The 19,774-nt window shown below is 40.4% G+C and overlaps 2 protein-coding genes across 2 annotated transcripts; both read left to right on the forward strand.

Annotated features, from left to right (window-relative positions):
• Positions 1–8,808: 8,808 nt before the first annotated feature.
• On the forward strand, positions 8,809–10,233 carry LOC146389650 (putative C-type lectin domain family 20 member A). Its single transcript, XM_084922996.1, has 4 exons — positions 8,809–9,136; positions 9,220–9,564; positions 9,650–9,738; positions 9,818–10,233. The coding sequence occupies exons 1-4, from the start codon at positions 8,809–8,811 to the stop codon at positions 9,941–9,943; spliced, it is 888 nt and encodes a 295-aa protein (XP_084779122.1). The 3' UTR covers positions 9,944–10,233.
• Positions 10,234–14,949: 4,716 nt separating this feature from the next.
• LOC146389651 (uncharacterized) lies at positions 14,950–17,573 on the forward strand. The gene has a single exon (XM_084919350.1). It carries the CDS (start codon positions 15,066–15,068, stop codon positions 17,571–17,573), a length of 2,508 nt encoding a protein of 835 aa, XP_084775476.1. The 5' UTR covers positions 14,950–15,065.
• Positions 17,574–19,774: the final 2,201 nt, after the last annotated feature.

Here is a 19,774-nt window from a genome sequence, read left to right on the forward strand (position 1 = left end):
TTAAGGGGAAAAAAATCATGTGTGAAAAAATGATGGGACGAATACACAACAAACTAATTAAAATCTGTCAGTCTGGAAAAGGTTATGAAGCCATTTCTAAAGCTGTCTCCAGCGAACCAGCAGTGGCTGGCCTGCCAAAATTATCCCAAGAGCGCAGCAATGACTCATCGAGGAGTTCACAAAAGACCCCAGAAAAACATCCAAAGAATGGCAGATCTCACTTCTCTCAGTTAAGGTCAGAGTTCATGACTCCACTATTACAAAGTGAGGGGGCAAAAATGGCCTGCATGGCAGAGTTCAATCAGAAAACCACTACTGAGCAACTGCTGATGGTCCATCGCAATGAATTATGGGACAGCATTTTCTCTTCCCTTTTCAGAAAGGATGATCCACTGTTCTAAAGGAAGTGTGGCATGGTGGTCGAGGGGTCTTATGATTAAGTTTGAAACAATGCCACCAAGGGCATTTTCACCAGTAGAAAGTATAAAGTTGAAGTGTTTAAAAAAATAACCTAAAGGCTACACAGTTTTGAAAATGCATTACTGAGGCAGATTCGTTCCAATAATAAAAAGGCTTCATTAAATATATTTTATCTAAAAAAAACAGAATTATAGGCAATTGCAGTGTGGATCACAAATCTGCCACCTTTCGTTTCCCAAGAAAAAACAGCACCCAAGCCACTGTGGTTGCCGTCAATCTCTAAAATGAAAAGACGTTTGAAGTCTGAGTACTCCAATACAGGAGCAGATACCAACTTTAACTTTAGGACCTCAAAACTCTCTTCATGCTCGCATGTCCAGGGAGTGCTCACGACCTCTCCTGATCCCCACATTTACTTGTGCCAGCCAAGTAAGCCACCAATTTATGTAGGGGAACAGCCAACATGGCAAACCGCCGTACAAAGTGCTTGTAGTAACTAAACAACCGCAGCTTAGACACATGGCGAGGGTGTTCTCACCTAGCCACTGCCGCAGCCACTGAAAGTGTGCACAAGCTTAGCCTTACCATCAGGTGCACACTGTTTTACTTGCTCAATCGAGGCCATCAGAGCTCAAGAAAATTCCCGCAATATCTCTCCCTCGTGCTATTGACTGGAGAAAAAGGCTTGCTGCATGTAACATATGATTGAACATTACCATATAGCTCAGGTGTGTTTCCAATCAACACAACATGAACAGCAGAAAGGGAGATAGAGACAGAGCGGTGGAGTGGGGAGAGTAACCCATCTGGCCACAGAAGCCATTGAGAAAGCACTAAAGATCCTTCCATTAATATTTAGAGAATTGGAACAGTTCTTGTTATGGCCGCCACACAGAAACCTGTGGGTGACAACCATTGTGGGTCAAGTTACTTGTAAATAGTAATTAGTTACTAAGTACTGATTACTTCTCCAAGAAAGTAGCCACATTACTTTACTGATTACTTATTTTCAAAATTAATTAGTTACTTATTACTTAGTTACTTTCTAAAACATGATACATAACCTGAATAGGTAATAAACCAATATACATTTCAGCCCAATCCTATTTTTATGCATAATCCATCATATAAAATTGAATCAAATGGAAAAAGTATCTTTTAAAACTTATTTTATTAGTTTTAATCTTTTAACTTTATGCACATTGCATCAAGCTAAAATTATATTATATGGAGCATTCTCTGACTGGAAGAAATTTGTTTAACATTTAAACCTATTTTCTGCATATTCCAGCATATCAAATAACTTTTTGTGTTTACACTCACTCTTTCAAATAGATGCAAGTAAAGCACAGCAAAAAATAAATAAAATCAAAGACTCAGTGGCACTGAGTCCTTTCGCTCTTAAATCCATTTTCACCTGTTTAGCAGAAGTGGAGCAGTCGGAGGTTTGCCCGGTGCCACCGGTGTCATGTCAGTGGGGGGACAGCGTGCTTACGGAGAAAGTAACAGTAATCTAATTACTTTTTTTGCAATAATAATCCTTTACTTTACTCGTTACTTGGAAAAAGTAACTTGGATTCCAGCAACACTTTACATGTAAGATAAGATAAGATAAGATAAGACTTTATTGATCCCACAACGGGGAAATTTTTGCGTCACCTCAGCTCAGGTACAGATATATGAAGGAAATACAAAAATACAAATAAGTACAATCAATGAAAAAAAGTAAGATAATACACTATATACAATGGTAGCATACACAGTACTTCCCGTCTCTGGTCACAAAATAATGTTTATATTCAACAACTAAAAAAAAAAAACAGGTTGAATGGACCTTTGTACCCTTAAAGCTTAACATAAATAGATATCCTGAGTGGAAAGTAGTGCAAATAAATGCAGACACGGCTTCATGACACTCAATCTTTTATCAAGATGGATGACAGTGTAAGCTGTTACTATCACATTTAACCTGCAACTGAATTTTGTGTCATTTCTATACAAACCTTTACAAAAGTATGAAAAAAAGTGTTTTTATAGGGTTTGGCCATTTGTCGTGCCGGGGTGGGTGTCCCCAGCGGAATTTGTTTTCCCTGCGTTGGGCAGTGATGTACGATACCACTGATTTCCTTTCCGATCCGATACCAAGTAAAATTCAGGGTGGTATCGACGATACTGATCCGATACCGATACTCTGTACAAAAACTTAATGTTTCATTGTATTTCATAATACAATATATAAATGTATTATGTAATTGTAATAATAATATAATAATATAGCTTTATAATGATTACAGGACATCAGACTACTTGTTCTTATTGTAATGCAGAATTATCATATAGAAATAAAAAACCTGAAGTTGTGCGCTTTGAACACCTTGCCTGCCTGCAGCACTAAAGGACTCTGCGAGAGACGTCTGTCTCGCCCTAGCAGCACCTGTCCCTCTCCTCTCCTCCTCTTCAGTTCGCCTCAACATAAGCTCATCATATTCTCTGATATGATTTATTCTGAGGTGTTTGACGGGTTAGTGGTGTTGCCACAACACCTCACTGTCTTGCTGCATGTATCGCATGTATGAGTAAACTGAATCCGCACTCCGTGGCTGGCGGGTGCTGGCGGGTGCTAGCGGCGCGGGGGGAGCAGGTTTTGTCGGTGATGCCTACCCTTGGCACGACACCTGCAGCAAGGGTCCAAATGCTTTCACTGTGAAGTCCAGACCGCCGACAGGTCTCGCAAATGACAGCCGCTCTATCACATGACGCATACTGCTCCGACTGCTAAGGTTACTACCTGGGTTACGTCATGCTGCAAGTTTTGTGAGGTGCGTTTGTGATATTTAATACGATCAGACTACATTATTTATTTCTCCCCGATACCCAATCCAGTAATTTAGGTCAGGATCGAACCGATACTGTATATCGAATCGGTCCATCCCCAATATACCTGATCATGTTCTGATGAGTATTGAGCATAATTAACTATCAGCAAAATCACACATGAATTATGGTTTTGTGTTCAGCAAATCATTTTTATTCATGTATGATGATGGTTTCTTATCACAGTTCTGATCTTTCACATTCCTGCAGTCACACCCAGACACAAATATGAAAGGTCAAAGCTGGATCATGTCTATGCACACAGTACACGTTTTCACTACTTGATAGGTTTGTAGCTTGAACCTATTCGCTGGAACGTTGAAGACAATATAATTACACAGCAAGCAAGACACGAAGTAGGCAAAGTTCTTTATGTTTTTCGTGCACGGGAGAGAACTGGACAAACGCCGTTCCTTCGCTTGACCCCAGTTGCTCTCGTCCGCTCCCCCGTAACACTGCTCTTTTATTGAGGTTACATGAATATGCATAGGTTCATTAACATATGACGTCTACATACAAACAAAGAGTACCTTGCCTGTGTGTGTGTGTGTGTGTGTGTGTGTGTGTGTGTGTGTGTGTGTGTGTGTGTGTGTGGTCAGAGTGTGACCCCATAAATGACTTCCCTAAACCTGCTGGTCTGGAAGTCCAGCAGTTCATCTAAACAAAAGGCACTTAGCCTAAAACAGATATAGATACGTTTATCCTACCATAAAACAATAAGACAAGGTACGACCTCTCCCATGCTCCCAGAGTGCTCTCTAATGCGCACAAAGTTTGCAGACTATTAGGGATCAAACCTCTACCAATCTAAAACTAATTATAAAACTCTAAGCATATATAAGTAGATATTTCTAAGCATAAATGACAATCAACAATACAAAACCTAACACTACTCAAATTACATTTTTCATCTAACATATTGATCAAATTGTTATTTTGACTCTATAAATCACATAAAAGACTGCATGTAAAAGCTTCGTACCCTTTCGCAGATGTAATGAGCAGTGTTGGGTAAGTTACTTTAAATTAGTATCTTAGTTACATTACTAGTTACTTCTATCAAAAGTAACTCAGTTACTTCAAGTTACTCGTTACTTTCAGAGTAACTAGTTACTAGGGAAAGTAACTTTGGTTTTACTCAGAATTCTCTTGTTAATGTGTTGCTTCCGTAACTGGATACCCAGCCAGATTGCCAGTCTTCTAGCTTGCTTACTTGCCACAAGTGCACTGTGCCACCTACCAATAGAAAGGAAAAAATAATGTGCACATTTCCACGAGAGAAATCCCACGCCTGATTCTATCCTAGCCTGCTTTTTACATCCAACACAAAAACTGCAGTCGTGGTGCTTTCGATTGTACTCAGAACTCGGAAATTCTGCCTTCTGAATAGGAAGATGTAGGTAACACCAGACTGCAGATGAGCTGCATACAGAGCTGGACTGGGACAAAAAAATCGTCCCGGGCATTTTGACTAGAGACCGGCCCACCATTATAGGAAAAATCATAAAGCCTTTGAATGAAAATAAACACTGTTGTGACAGTGATGTACACTGTTCTGATGGTATATATGTATCAATCTATCAATTGTTTGTTGTAAGACTCAGATAATTATTTTTTTTTAAAGTGAGACATTTTAAATGAGAATAAGAAAGTATTTCCTTGTGCCCCCCTCTCCCTGTTAATTCCCTACATGGACCCCTGGCAACACTTTGCTAGACCCGCCCCTGCACAATTACCAGCTGTCAGCTACTTAGAAAAGGATCCTGGTGTTATTTGTCTCTCAGAAACAGTTCATAACTTCCCTTCAACTCATTCATGTTAACTAAAAGGTAAACCTGTTTCTCCATCACAGCGCTGATGATTCAGTAAGGACATCTCCTGGTTTCATCTTCATGTTTCCCTCTCACCACATATTCAAACCGATATCATGACCAGCAGGTTTACAGCTGTGGCTCCAGCAAACATCAGCTGATATTAGAAATTAATATTAAATAAATTCTAACAACAGCTGATCAAGCTTAAAAGTGCTGCTGTTGTTTACCGCGACATCCGCTGGTTTACTCTTTCTGGCACAAAGTGGGCGATAAATAAACAAGAGAGAAAAGCCGATCAGCTGATCATTGATCAGTTTCATGATTGAAGTAGAAACAGGAGAGGGAGGGGGAGAGAATGAGAGAAGAAGAGGCAGCTGTGCAGCGTAAACACAGAATAAATCCAGCTTTGTGTCTTTTTCATTGTAGCTGAAGTCCGGGACAAACTGTGTTCCTTTTCATCTCAATACGAAACGCATGATATTTTCTCTGAATACGAGACGATTCCGTTTTTTACGGGACGGTTGGCAACTCTAATAATTAACCTTATGAACAAAATAAAGTTCAACATCAGTAACATAGCACCACCCAGCTGTATAGAAACTCCGTCATGCTAGCTAGCACGCAGTACGAATAAGTCAGCGTAACGAAAATAAACTCCACCTAAACTTGGTTCATATATGACCCAGATGGACTGCAGGTTATAACTTCTTACCTGAAGTTCAGTTCACCTGACACTCGGACGGGCGGCCGCTTCGGGTCTCTCCTCCTCCTGCGTCCCCTTTCTCTCATCCACCTGCTGGCTTCCACCACTTGCTAATGTTATTGAATCTGTGGAAGCTCCGCGATGCCACCACACGAAGTAACGAATAACGAGCCTATTTAAATCTCAGTAACGAGTAACGCGTTCCCGATTTTGGCATAATAACTAGTTACCGTGCTCGTTACCACAATAATAACGTAGTTACTGTAACGCGTTACTTAATAACGCACACTGGTAATGAGACAATAGCGAGGTACTGACCTGTGTGTCTCTTTAAACTGTAGATGTTTAATTCTAAGGCTACATATTATTTATCTCGCACAGAGTTTGTTTGGCTATAAAGGCTCTGGAACTTTCCAAAATGATGTAGAGGCGGCTTTAGCTTGATCAATTTATTACAATTTCAGTTTCTGGGAAGTTTTCAGCTTTCCCTCCTGTGGCTATGAACAGTATGGCTGGTGCAAGTTTTTTTGTTTACTTGTGAAAATGAGCGTGATTGTGGACAATTCGTGTTGAAGCCCTTTCTTTAATTGTTATTTCTCTGGGAGCAGCGAAGACCCAAACTAGGACTTACAACTTTTGCCGTGCCCCAGGGGACAGTGCAAGGTTGTGCTGCAGATCCCAGCATGAAAGCTGAGGGTCAAGCCAGCCCGTGGAAAGACCGGTTGATGCCTGGGCGCGCGCGTTGGAGCCGACTTTGTTACCCAGACAGAGCGTTTCTGACAGTCGGTCGTTGTTTATGCAAAAGAGAATACCAACAATACAACGTGTTGCTCTGCTCCAAGACATCCGCGGTCCTTTCACGTCTGTTATAGCCTGCGCTTCATAAATGTCTGTCAGCGCTGATTATTCAAACCGTGCTTAAAACGTGACGTGTGTGTGTGCATGTGTGAGTGAGATGCTGCGTGTGCTACTATGTGAGTGTGTGTGTGTGTGTGTTTGCAGAAGGAAGGTCATGGCAGGAGCTTTTTTTAAATGCATTTCCAATCAGCTTTTCTTTTACAAGAAGTGTAGTTCATATATCAAAATAAACGTATTTGTCACAGTTGAGTTTGAAGAGTGGACCCAGATGCAGACATTCTAAAACTCAAACTTAACTGATAATGAGCTGTTTATTAAGGCAGACAGAACAGTACAAAATAAAAGGGCAAAAACAATGTAACCTAAGCAATAACCTAAACTGGGTAAACTAGAAAGGAAGCACGAACTACGAAAAACCCTGGCAAACAGAAAAACAAACAAAACTCTAAACATGGCGATGATGAGCATATATATATGAAAACCTGAACGCAGGACTTGGCATGGGAACAACACAGACGATCCAACAAAGACTGAATGAGAACGCACAGACTAAATACACACAGGAGGCTAATGAGAGAAGTGGGAACACATGGGGGACAGCTGACACACATGAACATAACGACGTCACAGTGGAAGAGTAAAACTAAACACGATGAACACAGGAACACCAGACCTCTTCAAAATAAAACAGGAAACATAAGACGCAGACATGACAACCTGAACTATACAACGTAAGACACAGACATGAAACACATGAAGCGCAAGGGACAGTTAACATGGGTGGAAGACACAAGGGGAATCTAATAACAAAGAACTATAACAACCTAGGCATAATAAAAAATGAACTTAGAAAACCTGAAGGGCTTAAACATAAACTAAAACTCAAAACGCTGGGTCAAAAGACCCAGGATCATGACAGTATTCTTTTCGATACTTTATAAATATGAAACTTTTGAGTTCATGCACATTGTGAAACAAGAACCTAATGTTTTTAATAGATGACTCACAACACTAAACTCTAATTTCAGTGGTTTATTTTAAGTTTAAAGAATATAGCATCTGGTAAGACGATGAGTTTTACTTCTCACTGTCCGTGTTATGTTGTAGTATCCATTTATCATATATGCTACTTTGTTCTGTTGACTGTAAAATGTTTCATTGTATTCATGAAATAAATCAGAATTTCACTGTCTGCATCTTTTACTGTTTTGCTGCTTTTGTTCACTCCAAGTTTGACAAAACCCACAGACATCCAGAGTTAACTCACTAACAACGTGGAGCAATCTCAGTGTATTTAGCTGCTTTTTTCCCTAAACACAATCAGCTGACTGACAGAAATGCCTGTAGTCCTCACTTTGGTCATTGTGAACGTTGAAGGAGATTTGTTCCATAGACACCTTATACTAGTGCTTCCTACACTTAATCCAACACAACTATGTTCTATTTAAATCCAGATTCCTTTTATAGTTTGCAGTGAAATGTGTTAAACCGTTGCTTAACGGGCCAGAAGTACAAGTCACTCTTTACTGAAACATTGTAGCTTTATATTGTAGGGTAGACCCTACAATAATACATTGTAACAAATTTGTGACAAGAACCCAACAATCATATGACTCTCTATGAATGAGCAAGCAATTTGGCAACAGTAGGGGTTGGAAAACTAAATTTTTTAACTCCAACAGAACCAGGATCAGGGAGAGGCGGCCATCTTTCAAGGAAAGTAAAGGTTGAAACCTAATCTTAAAAGTAGAGATAGTGTCTGTCTCCTGAATCCAAACTGAAAGCTGGTTCCACAGAAGAGGGGCCTGAAAGCTGAAGGCTCTCCCTCCCATTCATCATCTATCCCCAATATAAACTACATGTTTTTACCTCTTTCATCTGCTTGTGTGGGGTAAGCCCTGGTGATAAACACAGCACAGAACTGTATTTTATGTTTGTAAGTTCCTTTGTAACTTCCCACCTCTAGTTAGTCTCCATATAATATGACTATTTAAATGGTTGTAATTTTTATTTTTGTAAATTTGTCTTTTTCAGTGATTCGCCCAGTTTCCACAATAAAAAACCTTTGTTTTATTTTTCTCAGGAGGACTTTCCACTCTTCCTCCCCACTCCAGAGAATACCACTTTGTGAACCAGCCGATGACCTGGACTGAAGCTCAGAGTTACTGTAGAGAACACTTCACTGACTTGGTCACCATCTACAACAGCGACATCAACCAACTGCTTTTCTCAATGTCACCGAGGATCCATGCTTGGGCTTGGATAGGACTCTATGATGATCGTTACAGCTGGAAGTGGTCCATGGAGGGAAAACTTTTTTATGTTGGCAGTACACATGAATTTTTGATCTGGGCTAACGGCCAACCAGACTGTGTAAATGCAAAGGAATACTGTGTGGCTCTTCAGGGACAAACACAGATGAATGATAGATCCTGTGGAGCTTCTTACCCTTTCCTGTGTTACAATGGTAGGAAAAACATTTGTTGCCCTTGATATCCCTACAATTTTATGAGATTCAGAATGTGTGTTTCAATTCATCCTTTTTCGCAGCCAAAAACACAAGTTACATCTTAGTGATGGAGAGCCGCTCCTGGTCAGCAGCTCAGTCGTACTGCAGGACATACCACACAGACCTGACCAGTATAAGAAGCAAAGAGGAGAAATCCAACATCATGCTCACGTTGAATGGATCAGGGGTTCAGTATGTGTGGATTGGCCTCTACAGGGATCCCTGGGCCTTCTGGTCTGACAACACCACCTCCACATTCACTAACTGGATGCCTTCTCAGCCTAGTAACTATTATCACACAGAGTACTGTGGAGCATTTTATTTAAAGACGGGGACATGGGAAGATGGCTCCTACACCAGCAGATTCAGTTTTTTCTGTTTCACAGGTGAGGTCCAGAATGCAAACACTGTAAGATCCTGTCATCATGTAAAACACTAATGTTTGTGTTTTTATATGTGGTTCATTTTTAGCAGTGACAAAGCAAACAGTGCTGAAAATGAAGCTTCAGTCAGAGGCAGACATGCACAGCACAGAGATCCAGCAGCAGGTTTCACAGCAGGTCAGCAGTTCAGTCACACAAACTTGACACAAGTTCAAACTATGCTTCATGTTTTTCATCATCTGCACATTTTGTCCAGCTGTCAGGCCTCATGCTGGCAGAAGGACTGACAGACTTCAGGATTCGTTGGAGGAAAGTCCAGAGTTACCGTGACGACCAGATGAAGAAGCAGGATGTGGACGGTGGCTGCAAAACTGAACTCTGACTGGACTGAACCACTTCATGTGTGAAGTTAATAACATGCTGTGCTGAGCTGTCTCATCCTTTAAATCTTTCAATATTTCAGAGTGTAAAGTTCCACCAACAGCTCATTTGTTCAGCTGCAGTTGTAGTTTAGTAGAAATTCTTGAATCAGAGGTCCACTCACTAGTTTTCCTGATAGGCTCTAGTCACTTGTTTTGTTTTGCAGTGTCTCTTTTTGACCACTTTGACACTGTCTTTCTGCTTCTGCTTTCACTGTTTGATAACTATAAAAATATCAGCCATAAATGGGACCATGAGAGCCTGAAACTTTACCTGATTTCAAATTTGATCAGGATACTGGCTGTAATGCATGCTGGATGTCCTCGTATCTCTAAGTTTAACTTCAATTTAACTTTAGTGGCTGGGAGCCAAATCTAGCATGGTCATAGTTATTGTTATGATATTAGTTTTAGCCTTTTACTTTTTCCTAGTGTAGTGGAAACAGGAAGGTTGATCACCACACATGATACGAAACCTGACTGAAAACTCCAGAGAAAGTTATATAAAAAGATCTGTATCTTTAGTTAAACTGGTATTTGGAAGTAAGTCATACATTAGTGATGTGAATATTCTATAATTATAATCAATGATAGTAAAATGTCCAATCCCAATGTTCCCAAGAAGTACCTACAGTTTATCATACTATGATTTTAACCACAGGTTAACCGGGGCACCAATTCCAGCACAAGAAAAAAAAAAAAAAAATAGGTAAGCATGTAGCATGTAGGTAAGCAGATTTGGGATTGGGCTGTAGGAAAATAATCTGTAAACATTATATAAAAATGTATTACTGTACCTCAAAGATAATCAATAAAATTAGAGTATCTACTGTTTTTTGTTTTGTTTTGTTGTTTTGTCTTCAAAGTAAATGTTTTCATCTTATACTGTAGTTAACATGACAGAAAAGCTTTTATTGTTGCACTTTGAGAGTGAAAATGCACAATACTAACTTACTCACATACAGCTGTTCACATGTCCAGCTGTGAGGTGTTTGAGGGACGGTTCATTCAAAGACAAAATATATGTGAGAAATTCCTGATCTGTCCACAACCTCTCCAACAAACAGGAACGAGTAGGCAGAGATGATACAAACACATCTTTTTAAAAATCATGTAATGCTCTAAATCAACTTACCTCAAAATGTATAAAGCATATAAACATCTACAGCAATATTATGCAACAAACACAGCAGTACTATCAATCCAAAATACTCCATGTCTCATATAACTGAAGAAAAAAATGGCATTTACTTCCAGGTACATTCTGGTGCTGATACTTCAGGTTTTTGTCCTTTATACCTCTTTCTTGAAGGGCATGAGTCGTAATACACGGTCCAACTGTGTGTAAATTGTGCTTCATTTTTATAGTTTACGCTTCATATTTTAACTGCAGGAATCAGGAAAAAAGTTAGATACACCGAATATTAGTTCCTGGTTCCGCCACTCGGCAAGCGGTGGAACTGTTGCTGCAGCTGTTGGTGCTGATGTCAGAAGGAAGAGAATCTATCTATTTAACATTAAATGTGGCGTGAGTAAGACTAAAAACACACCCTCACATAATAAAAGTATTTCTGCTGCTTGTGATATTTTTGTTAGTATGTTGCCAGGGAAGCGTGACTGAAAAGTAATGAGTAAATAAGTGCTAGCAGGATATTGTATGGAATGAGAGGAACTAAATGTAAGGCAGAATTCAGTTAAAAAAAAGCGAGCTATTTATTTCAGGCTGGTGAAAGTCATTAACAACAAAGTCCAAAAAGGTGAGCAAAGAGAAGACCAATAAAGCATGAGGGAAAAGAGAAACACTTGGAATAAACCAAGAATACTTCTAGGAAACTTAAGCCAAATGCATCATTTGCACAGTGTACTGCCAGCTACACTTCCTCATTTTAACCCTCAGCTCCAGGTTCTCTATATATAAAAGAAGTTCAGACGTTGTGGAGCTTTAACCTCAGCTGACGAAAACTAAGAATGCACTTTAAACTGTCGAAGAAAAGGCAACAGTTCAATCAGACTAAATTAGAACTTGTGATTTTCGACTACGTTGAACCCTAAAATGTATCTTCTTTGTCATGTCGTATTATGTTGTAATTTCATTGGCTGTCAGAAACTGCTACACGTACATGATCCTCTGTTGGTTGAGTCTAAGGCTACGTTCACACTGCAGGCGAAAGCGCATCAAATCCGATTTTTTGACCCTATGCGACCCATATCCGATCATGGTATGACAGTGTGAACGGCGCAAATCCGATATTTTCAAATCCGATCTGGGTCACTTTCGTATGTGGTACTGAATCCGATACATATCCGATGTTTTAGAAAGCGACTGCTGTTTGAATGGTCATGTCGCATTAAATCCGTCTTTTACGTCACTGACACAAGACAGACGCCAATTACCAGCGCCCAAGAAGACATCGCGAACGCTTCCTGGCCATCCAGCGTAGATGTTAGTGAAACTGTTGGGAAGACAACGTTGGAGAAACGTGAATATTTTATTTGTACTGTATAATCTGCAGATTCTGACAGAAATCTGCAACTAGCCTTTGAAGCACCGCTCCTCTAAAACAGCAATAAAGATAATTATTAGGTTATTTACATTATTATGTAAATAACAAAATAACTTAAAGCAAAAATTGGGAAACGTAAAGTCCGAAACAAGTCTTTATATTAACGGCCATCAGTCAAACAGTATTGTTTGCTCTGGGTCTAAACAGAGCGCGTTGTGTGTGACGTCTTGTGTTGCGCATGCGGGCCGCTTTGAGCGTTCACACTAGAGCGCGTTTGCTGTCACATTTTATTTGTAGTGTGAACAAGCAGACAAAAAAATCGGATTTGATCAAAAAATTCTGAATTGAGCATTAAGACCTGCAGTGTGAACGTAGCCTATGTGCGTCAGCATGCGTCATAGCATCGTACAGAGACTAGTTTAAATGTGACTTTATGTTGCACTCCAGCTGAAATAAAGAAAAGATGTCAAAGGCAACCACACAACTGTTTCTTCTCTCATCTTTTTTACGCCTCTTTCCTCTGAAGGTAAGATGTGTGTGAATATACTTTGACAAGATGTAGTGTATACTTTTATTGATGCATCTCGGCTCTTTCTTTATACTTGCACAAAAAAACATTGACTTCCTGGTTCTTTTAGATTCGTGTATATCTAAATTCTGTTTCATTTGTTGTGTAAACTTAACCAATCTGATCTATTGCAGCCATCGCCTCTCTTACCCCTGTGTTACATATTCACATAATCTTGTGAATATGTAGGTGGCTAATTGTAACTGTTGGCATGATGACATTGTATATAATTTGGATTATTTCTTTATCTTGTCAAAAATCCATGTCATGATTGTAAATTGTTTAAGCTGTACATTACTTTGTTTGTTTTTTGTAGTCAACGTTTTGGTGCTTTTATTTTGAAAGTCAAGTTCGCTTACAAGTTGCGCTAGTTTCCTCTTTGGGTAGAACGAAGAAAAACACCTGTAAGCGCGCAGAAAGGATGGTTTTTATTGAAAGACATGTTAAGTGGACTTTAACTACACACGGTTAAACGGTTAAAGGAAACCTCAGAAGAACGGCGGCTAATTCCCTTTTTGCAGCATGCAGCCAACGAGGTATTTATTTATTTATCGTGTTTGTTGTACAGTGTTTTTACTGCTGTGTCTTACGCTGAGTTTATTTTGTTAATGCTGTATAGTTTTCACGGTGGCTTTGGAGAGAAGTCTTCAAATAAACCAGTAACAGGTAACGACTTGCGTCTGCCTGTGCTTCGAGGGAATTATAGTGAAAACTCGGACTGTTCGTCGACGCAAGCGGCCACTAATTGACGATGCGGCAACTTCAAAGCATCAGCGGGTTTGTTACTACATGTCTACAGCGCAGCGGAGCTGACAAGAATGGGCAGATAAGCTGAAAGTACTATATGCATATGGTGATATGACACATGCACAAGTATTAAAGGGCAGTGTTTTAAGGAAAGGTGTTTAAGTTAAGTGGCCTAAGAAGGGACTTTTGCAAACATTGCTGAAGAATACTGTGATTGATAACTACTGTGGTGTATAGTACATCTTGTTTTGGTGTGTAAGCTAAAACCTTTGAAGATTTTAGGGTAAAAGTGCATTTGGGAAGCAATAAGTGAAGGTTTTGGATGTAAATTCCTGTTTTGAAGTTTATTATCAGGTGTATTTTTGTAAGATAACACTTCCATTTGAACTGTGTTATTTTTGTGCCATTTACATATGAGTAAGTGTTAAACATTGAGGCTTGGTTAACCATCTACATTTCTTATTTCTAAGTGGGTTGATTAAGAAGTGCTGTAAAATGTCAGAACCAAGCGAGCCTACAGTTCAGTTTAGTGACAGTGCAGACTTTCAAGATCAGTCTGAAGAAGGTCAAGTGCATGGTGCTGAAGCTCAGCAAGAGGAAGCGCAGCAGCCAAGACGAAGTGAAAGAATCAGAACTCTAACAGAGAAAGGCAAAGAAATGCAAGATGAGAAAATTAAAGCACTCCAGCAAAGGTTTAACTATATATATGACAAATGGAAAACACAAGTTAAATCTGCAAGACAATCCTTATCACAGACAACAGAGACCTTATCTGAGGACTTGCTTAATGACATTATAAGTGATGTCACAGGTCTTTCTGCAGATGTCCAGCGTATCTATGAAGAGCTACGAAAGATCTCTGCTCCAGACCAGGTCACGCGTCGTAGAGTGGATCGGTGTGTAGAGATTTCTACATTTGTTGCATCCAGAGCCTCAAGTAGGTTGCATGGAAGGGCTCCAGAAAAGGAGGAGCAAGACTGGCCAGAAGCAGGCTCTCTCTTTAATTCAAGCACCTGCAATTCAGGTTCTGTTGCTTCCATTTTGAAAGGCACCTCAGTACTTTCAAGCAGGTCTTCTGCAAGGCGACAAGATGCTGCTGCTGATGTTGCTGCAAGTCAGGCTGTTCTTAAAGTGTTACAAGAACAAGAAAAAGAATAGTTAGAAATCGAGCGTCTAGAAGCTGAAGCTAAGAAAAAGATAGCTGAGCAGGAGGCAGCAGCAGTAAAACGTCGGTTAGAAAGGGAGGCAGAAGAAGTAAAACGAAGAATGCAGAGAGTGGAAGAAGAAGCTAAAATTAAGGCTCAACTAGAGGAAGAGCACGTAGCTCTACAAAGGACTCTGGAGGAAAAGCGGAGAAAATTACAGCATCTGGAGGCAATGAAGGATCTCAGTGCAGCAAGGGCGAGAATGCTGGTGTACAATCAAGAGCATGACAAAGAGGAAGAGCAAAAGGACGTACTGCAACCTGAGATTGTAGTGGATAATAAAGTTTGTGCTCTCACAGGCTCTTTGCCCCAGTGTATGCCTCCTGCACCACAAGTTGTGACCACTTCTTCAAATGACAGTACTGCAGAACTTGTCAAAGTGCTGGCAGGAGCTTTAAGTGCTAACCGAATTCCAATTCCTGAACCTACAGTATTCAGTGGGGATCCATTGAAATACAGTGACTGGAAAATCTCCTTTGAAACGCTGATTGACCAGAAGAGCATTCAAGACAAGGAGAAAATCTACTACCTTCGCCGGTATGTAAGTGGACAAGCTAAGAAAGCAATCGATGGCTATTTCCTTCTTGGAACTGAATCAGCCTATGCTGCCGCAGTTGAGATTTTGGAGGAAAGATATGGAAACCCATTCACGATTGCAAAGGCATATAGAGACAAGCTTCAGACATGGCCCAAGATAGGCTCCAAGGACAGCTTTGAACTCAGAGAGTTTTCTGACTTTCTCCGTAGTTGTGAAGCCGCCATGGTCCATATTAAGGCACTGGAAATCTTGAATGACTGTAATGAAAACAGAAAAATTTTGTCAAAATTACCAGATTGGCTAACAGCAAGATGGAATAGACAAGTTATTGAAATAGAAGAAGCAACTAATCAATTTCCCTCCTTCAGCCAATTTTTGAAGTTCTTGACAAGAGAGGTGAAAATTTCTTGCAACCCTCTCACATCGCTGCAGGCACTGAAACAAGATGAAGCTGAAAAAACCAAATCCTCAAGACATTTCAACTTTGCAGCAAAGACACTCATCACAAGTTCCAGTGAAAAATATGCTGATACATGTCTTTTCTGCAAAAGGACTGGGCATACATTGCACCAATGCAGGAAGTTCGGGGAGAAAGCAGTTAATGATAGAATTAAATTCATTCAAATGGAAAAGTTGTGCTTTGGTTGTCTGAAGTACGGTCATCACTCAAAGAGTTGCATCAGTAGGAGTGTTTGTGACAAGTGCCAGAAGCGTCATCCTACTTGTTTGCACGAAGAACGAGCCAAAGAGAAGCAAAAACCACCACAGGCCAAGCAAAATCGGAATCATGAAACTTCGAGTGAGGTTCACGAAGAAGTACAACTAGCACAGGATTACGAAATGACCAGAACTGCTACTTCAAATACAGTAATGCTTCATGGAGCTAAAATACAAACAGCTGCAATAGTTCCAGTGTGGCTTTCCTGCACAACACAACCAGCACAAGAAGTCCTTGTGTATGCTTTATTGGATTCGCAGAGTGACACAACATTTGTGTTGAGTGAAGTAGCAGAAACCTTACAGATAAATAGAGAGCAAGTCAAGCTTAAGCTTTCTACCATGACGTCAAGAACTACAGTTGTGAGTTCTCTAAGAGTAAGTAACCTACAAGTCCGTGGCCTTTACTCCAACAAGAGAATCTCCTTACCACCAGTGTACACGCGTGATTTCATCCCAGCTAACAGAACTCACATTCCAACCAATGAAACTGCAGAGGCGTGGCCCCATCTAGTACACTTACAGTCAGAAATTGCACCTCTGCAGGACTGTGAAGTGGGTCTACTTATCGGATATGACTGTTCACAAGCCCTGCTTCCGAGAGAAGTTGTGTCTGGCAAAGAGAACGAGCCTTATGCACAACGTACAGACCTTGGATGGAGTATTGTTGGTAATGGAAACCCCTGTGTTGATTATGGGGACGCAATCGGAATCAGTCATCGCATAGTAGTGAGACAAGTGATACCAGATGTTGAGTCTTCTGTCAACCTCAAAAGGGTAGTGCATTATGTGAGCCAAACCAAAGTAAAGGAAGTAACTCCTTCAGACATCATAAGGGTCTTGGAATCAGACTTGTCAGAAAGAACTGGAGATGATATTGTGTCTCAAGATGATCTCAAGTTCCTGACAAAGTTGAGGAAAAACATCGTGCAAAATGATGCAGGTTACTTTGAAATGCCGCTGCCATTCAAAGAAGACAGGCCTAAATTACCCAACAACAAGATATGTGCCATACATCGCTTGAAGTGCCTGGAAAGGAGACTAAAGAAAGACCAACAGTATTACAGAGACTACGTAAGCTTCATGAATGACATCATTTCATGTGGTGATGCAGAGAAGGTCCCTGATGAAGAAAATGATGAGAAATTGGCTTGGTATATTCCACATCATGGGGTTTATCATCCACAGAAACCAGGGAAAATACGTGTGGTATTTGACTGCTCTGCCAAATTCCAAGAAACATCTCTCAACGACCATCTACTCACTGGTCCAGATTTAACGAACACATTGGTGGGTGTCCTTTGTCGCTTTTGATAAGATAAGATAAGATAAGATAAGATAACCTTTATTAGTCCCACACGTGGGAAATTTGTTTTGTCACAGCAGGAAGTGGACATTGCAAAAGTTATGAGGCAAAAATTAGGATACAATAAGAATAAATACAGTACACAACTGTACAGAATAGAATAAAAATAAAATACTATATACAGTAGAATAAAATAAAATAAATATACAATAAGATAAAAATAGAATACAAATACAAATGCTATATACAACTGAGTAAAAATACAACGATGACAGAAAAGATTATTGCACATTAGTGTTATTGCACATGTGTGGATGTGTGTGTTTGATCAGTTAAAGTCTTTATTGTGGAGTCTGACAGCAGTGGGGAGGAAAGACCTGCGAAATCTCTCCGTCCCACACCGTGGGTGCCGCAGTCTCCTACTGAAGGAGCTGCTCAGTCTGTCACAGTCTGCTGCATGGGGTGGGAGATGTTGTCCAACAGTGATGACAGCTTAGCCACCATTCTCCTGTCACTCACCACCTCCACTGGGTCCAGAGGGCATCCTAGAACAGAGCAGAAAAGGTTCTGTTGCAATCATGTGCGACATTGGGAGAATGTTCCACCAGTTTCATGTCAAAAGGGAAGATCAAGATTATTTGAGATTCCTATGGTGGGAGAATGGCAACTTGGAAACATCACCATCAGTTTACAGAATGAAGGTTCATTTGTTTGGAGCGGCCTCATCGCCTGGCTGTGCCAATTTTGGCCTAAAACATCTGGCAACACAAGGACAAGGTCAGTTCAACGAAGAAACTATACATTTCATCCAAATGAATTTCTACGTAGATGATGGATTGGCAAGTGTTACAACTGAGAAGGAAGCCATCCAGCTTGTCAAGGAATCACGAGAGCTTTGTAGTATCGGACGATTGAGACTGCATAAGTTTGTTTCCAACAGCGAGAATGTCATGGCAACCATTCCACAAGAAGAGCGTGCCACAATCAAGGATTTGAACATGGCTTTGGACTTACCACATATGGAAAGAGCTCTTGGAGTAGAGTGGTGTGTCACGTCTGACTCATTCAAGTTCAGAGTTCAAGTGAAATCCAATCCACTAATAAGAAGAGGTGTGCTCTCTACTGTGGCCTCTATATATGACCCCTTGGGATTCATTGCACCCTTCGTCCTTGTAGGGAAACAAATGCTCCAGCAAATGTGTAAAGAAAGGATTGGCTGGGATGAGGAGCTTCCAGAAATCCTAAAACCTCAGTGGGAGTCCTGGATTAGAGACCTTCCCAACCTGACTAACATGCAAGTCAAAAGATCCCTCTTACCTTCTGATTTTGGTAATGTCAAAAGGTATGAACTTCACCATTTTTCAGATGCCAGTTTCTCAGGATATGGTGTATGTACTTACCTGCGAGCCATCAGTGAATCTGATGAAGTACATTGCTCTTTGGTAATGGGAAAATCCAGAGTTTCCCCAATCAGTGTTACTACGATACCAAGACTGGAACTCACTGCTGCAGTTGTTGCAGCCCGAACCAGCGACATGCTTCGCAGTGAACTGGAAATCCAGGATCTTCAGGAATTCTTCTGGACAGATTCCACTGTTGTTCTTGGCTACATAAACAACGACGCCAGAAGGTTTCAGGTATATGTAGCAAATCGCATACAGAGGATCAAGTCAAGTACAAACCCTGAACAATGGGGTTATGTCGCTTCAGAAGATAATCCAGCTGATCATTCTTCTCGAGGTTTGACTGCAGAGCGGCTTAGGACCTCAAATTGGTTTACCGGCCCAACATTTCTTTGGCAAAAAGAACTTCCTGGCAGACAATGCAAGGTGGGAGAAATCAAGGAGGATGATCCTGAACTCCGCAAGCTGATTGTGTGTAACACAAAGTCAAAGGAAGACAGATCATTGTTGGATAACTTCAAGAAATTCTCTGACTGGTCAAGGTTATCGAGAGCAGTTGCCAGACTGAAACGATACATGAGAATGCACAAAGGTATTCAGCAAAGAACAAGTGATAACACAAGTCTAGAGGAGAGAAAAGAAGCAGAACTTGTTATTATCAAGTTGGTTCAGGAAGAAGCATTCTCAGATGAGATAAAGAGCTTGGAGCTAAAGACAATAGTTGAAAACAGTCCACTGTGCAAGTTAAATCCTTTCTTGGATGAAGAAGGGATCTTAAGAGTGGGAGGACGTTTAAGTCAAGCCAC

The sequence above is a fragment of the Perissodus microlepis genome, chromosome 3 (genome assembly GCF_051167445.1).
Source record: "Perissodus microlepis isolate ML-2025 ecotype Zambia chromosome 3, ASM5116744v1, whole genome shotgun sequence".
Taxonomy (NCBI): Eukaryota; Metazoa; Chordata; class Actinopteri; order Cichliformes; family Cichlidae; genus Perissodus; species Perissodus microlepis.

What these genes read in the sequence shown, in the direction of transcription:
- LOC146389650 (XM_084922996.1), top strand. Translation starts at nt 8,809, where the DNA reads ATGACCTGGACTGAAGCTCAGAGTTACTGTAGAGAACACTTCACTGAC. An exon ending in CCCTTTCCTGTGTTACAATG is followed by an intron (nt 9,137 to 9,219) that starts GTAGGAAAAACA and finishes CCTTTTTCGCAG; the next exon opens with CCAAAAACACAAGTTACATC. An exon ending in AGCAGCAGGTTTCACAGCAG is followed by an intron (nt 9,739 to 9,817) that starts GTCAGCAGTTCA and finishes CATTTTGTCCAG; the next exon opens with CTGTCAGGCCTCATGCTGGC.
- LOC146389651 (XM_084919350.1), top strand. Translation starts at nt 15,066, where the DNA reads ATGCAGAGAGTGGAAGAAGAAGCTAAAATTAAGGCTCAACTAGAGGAA.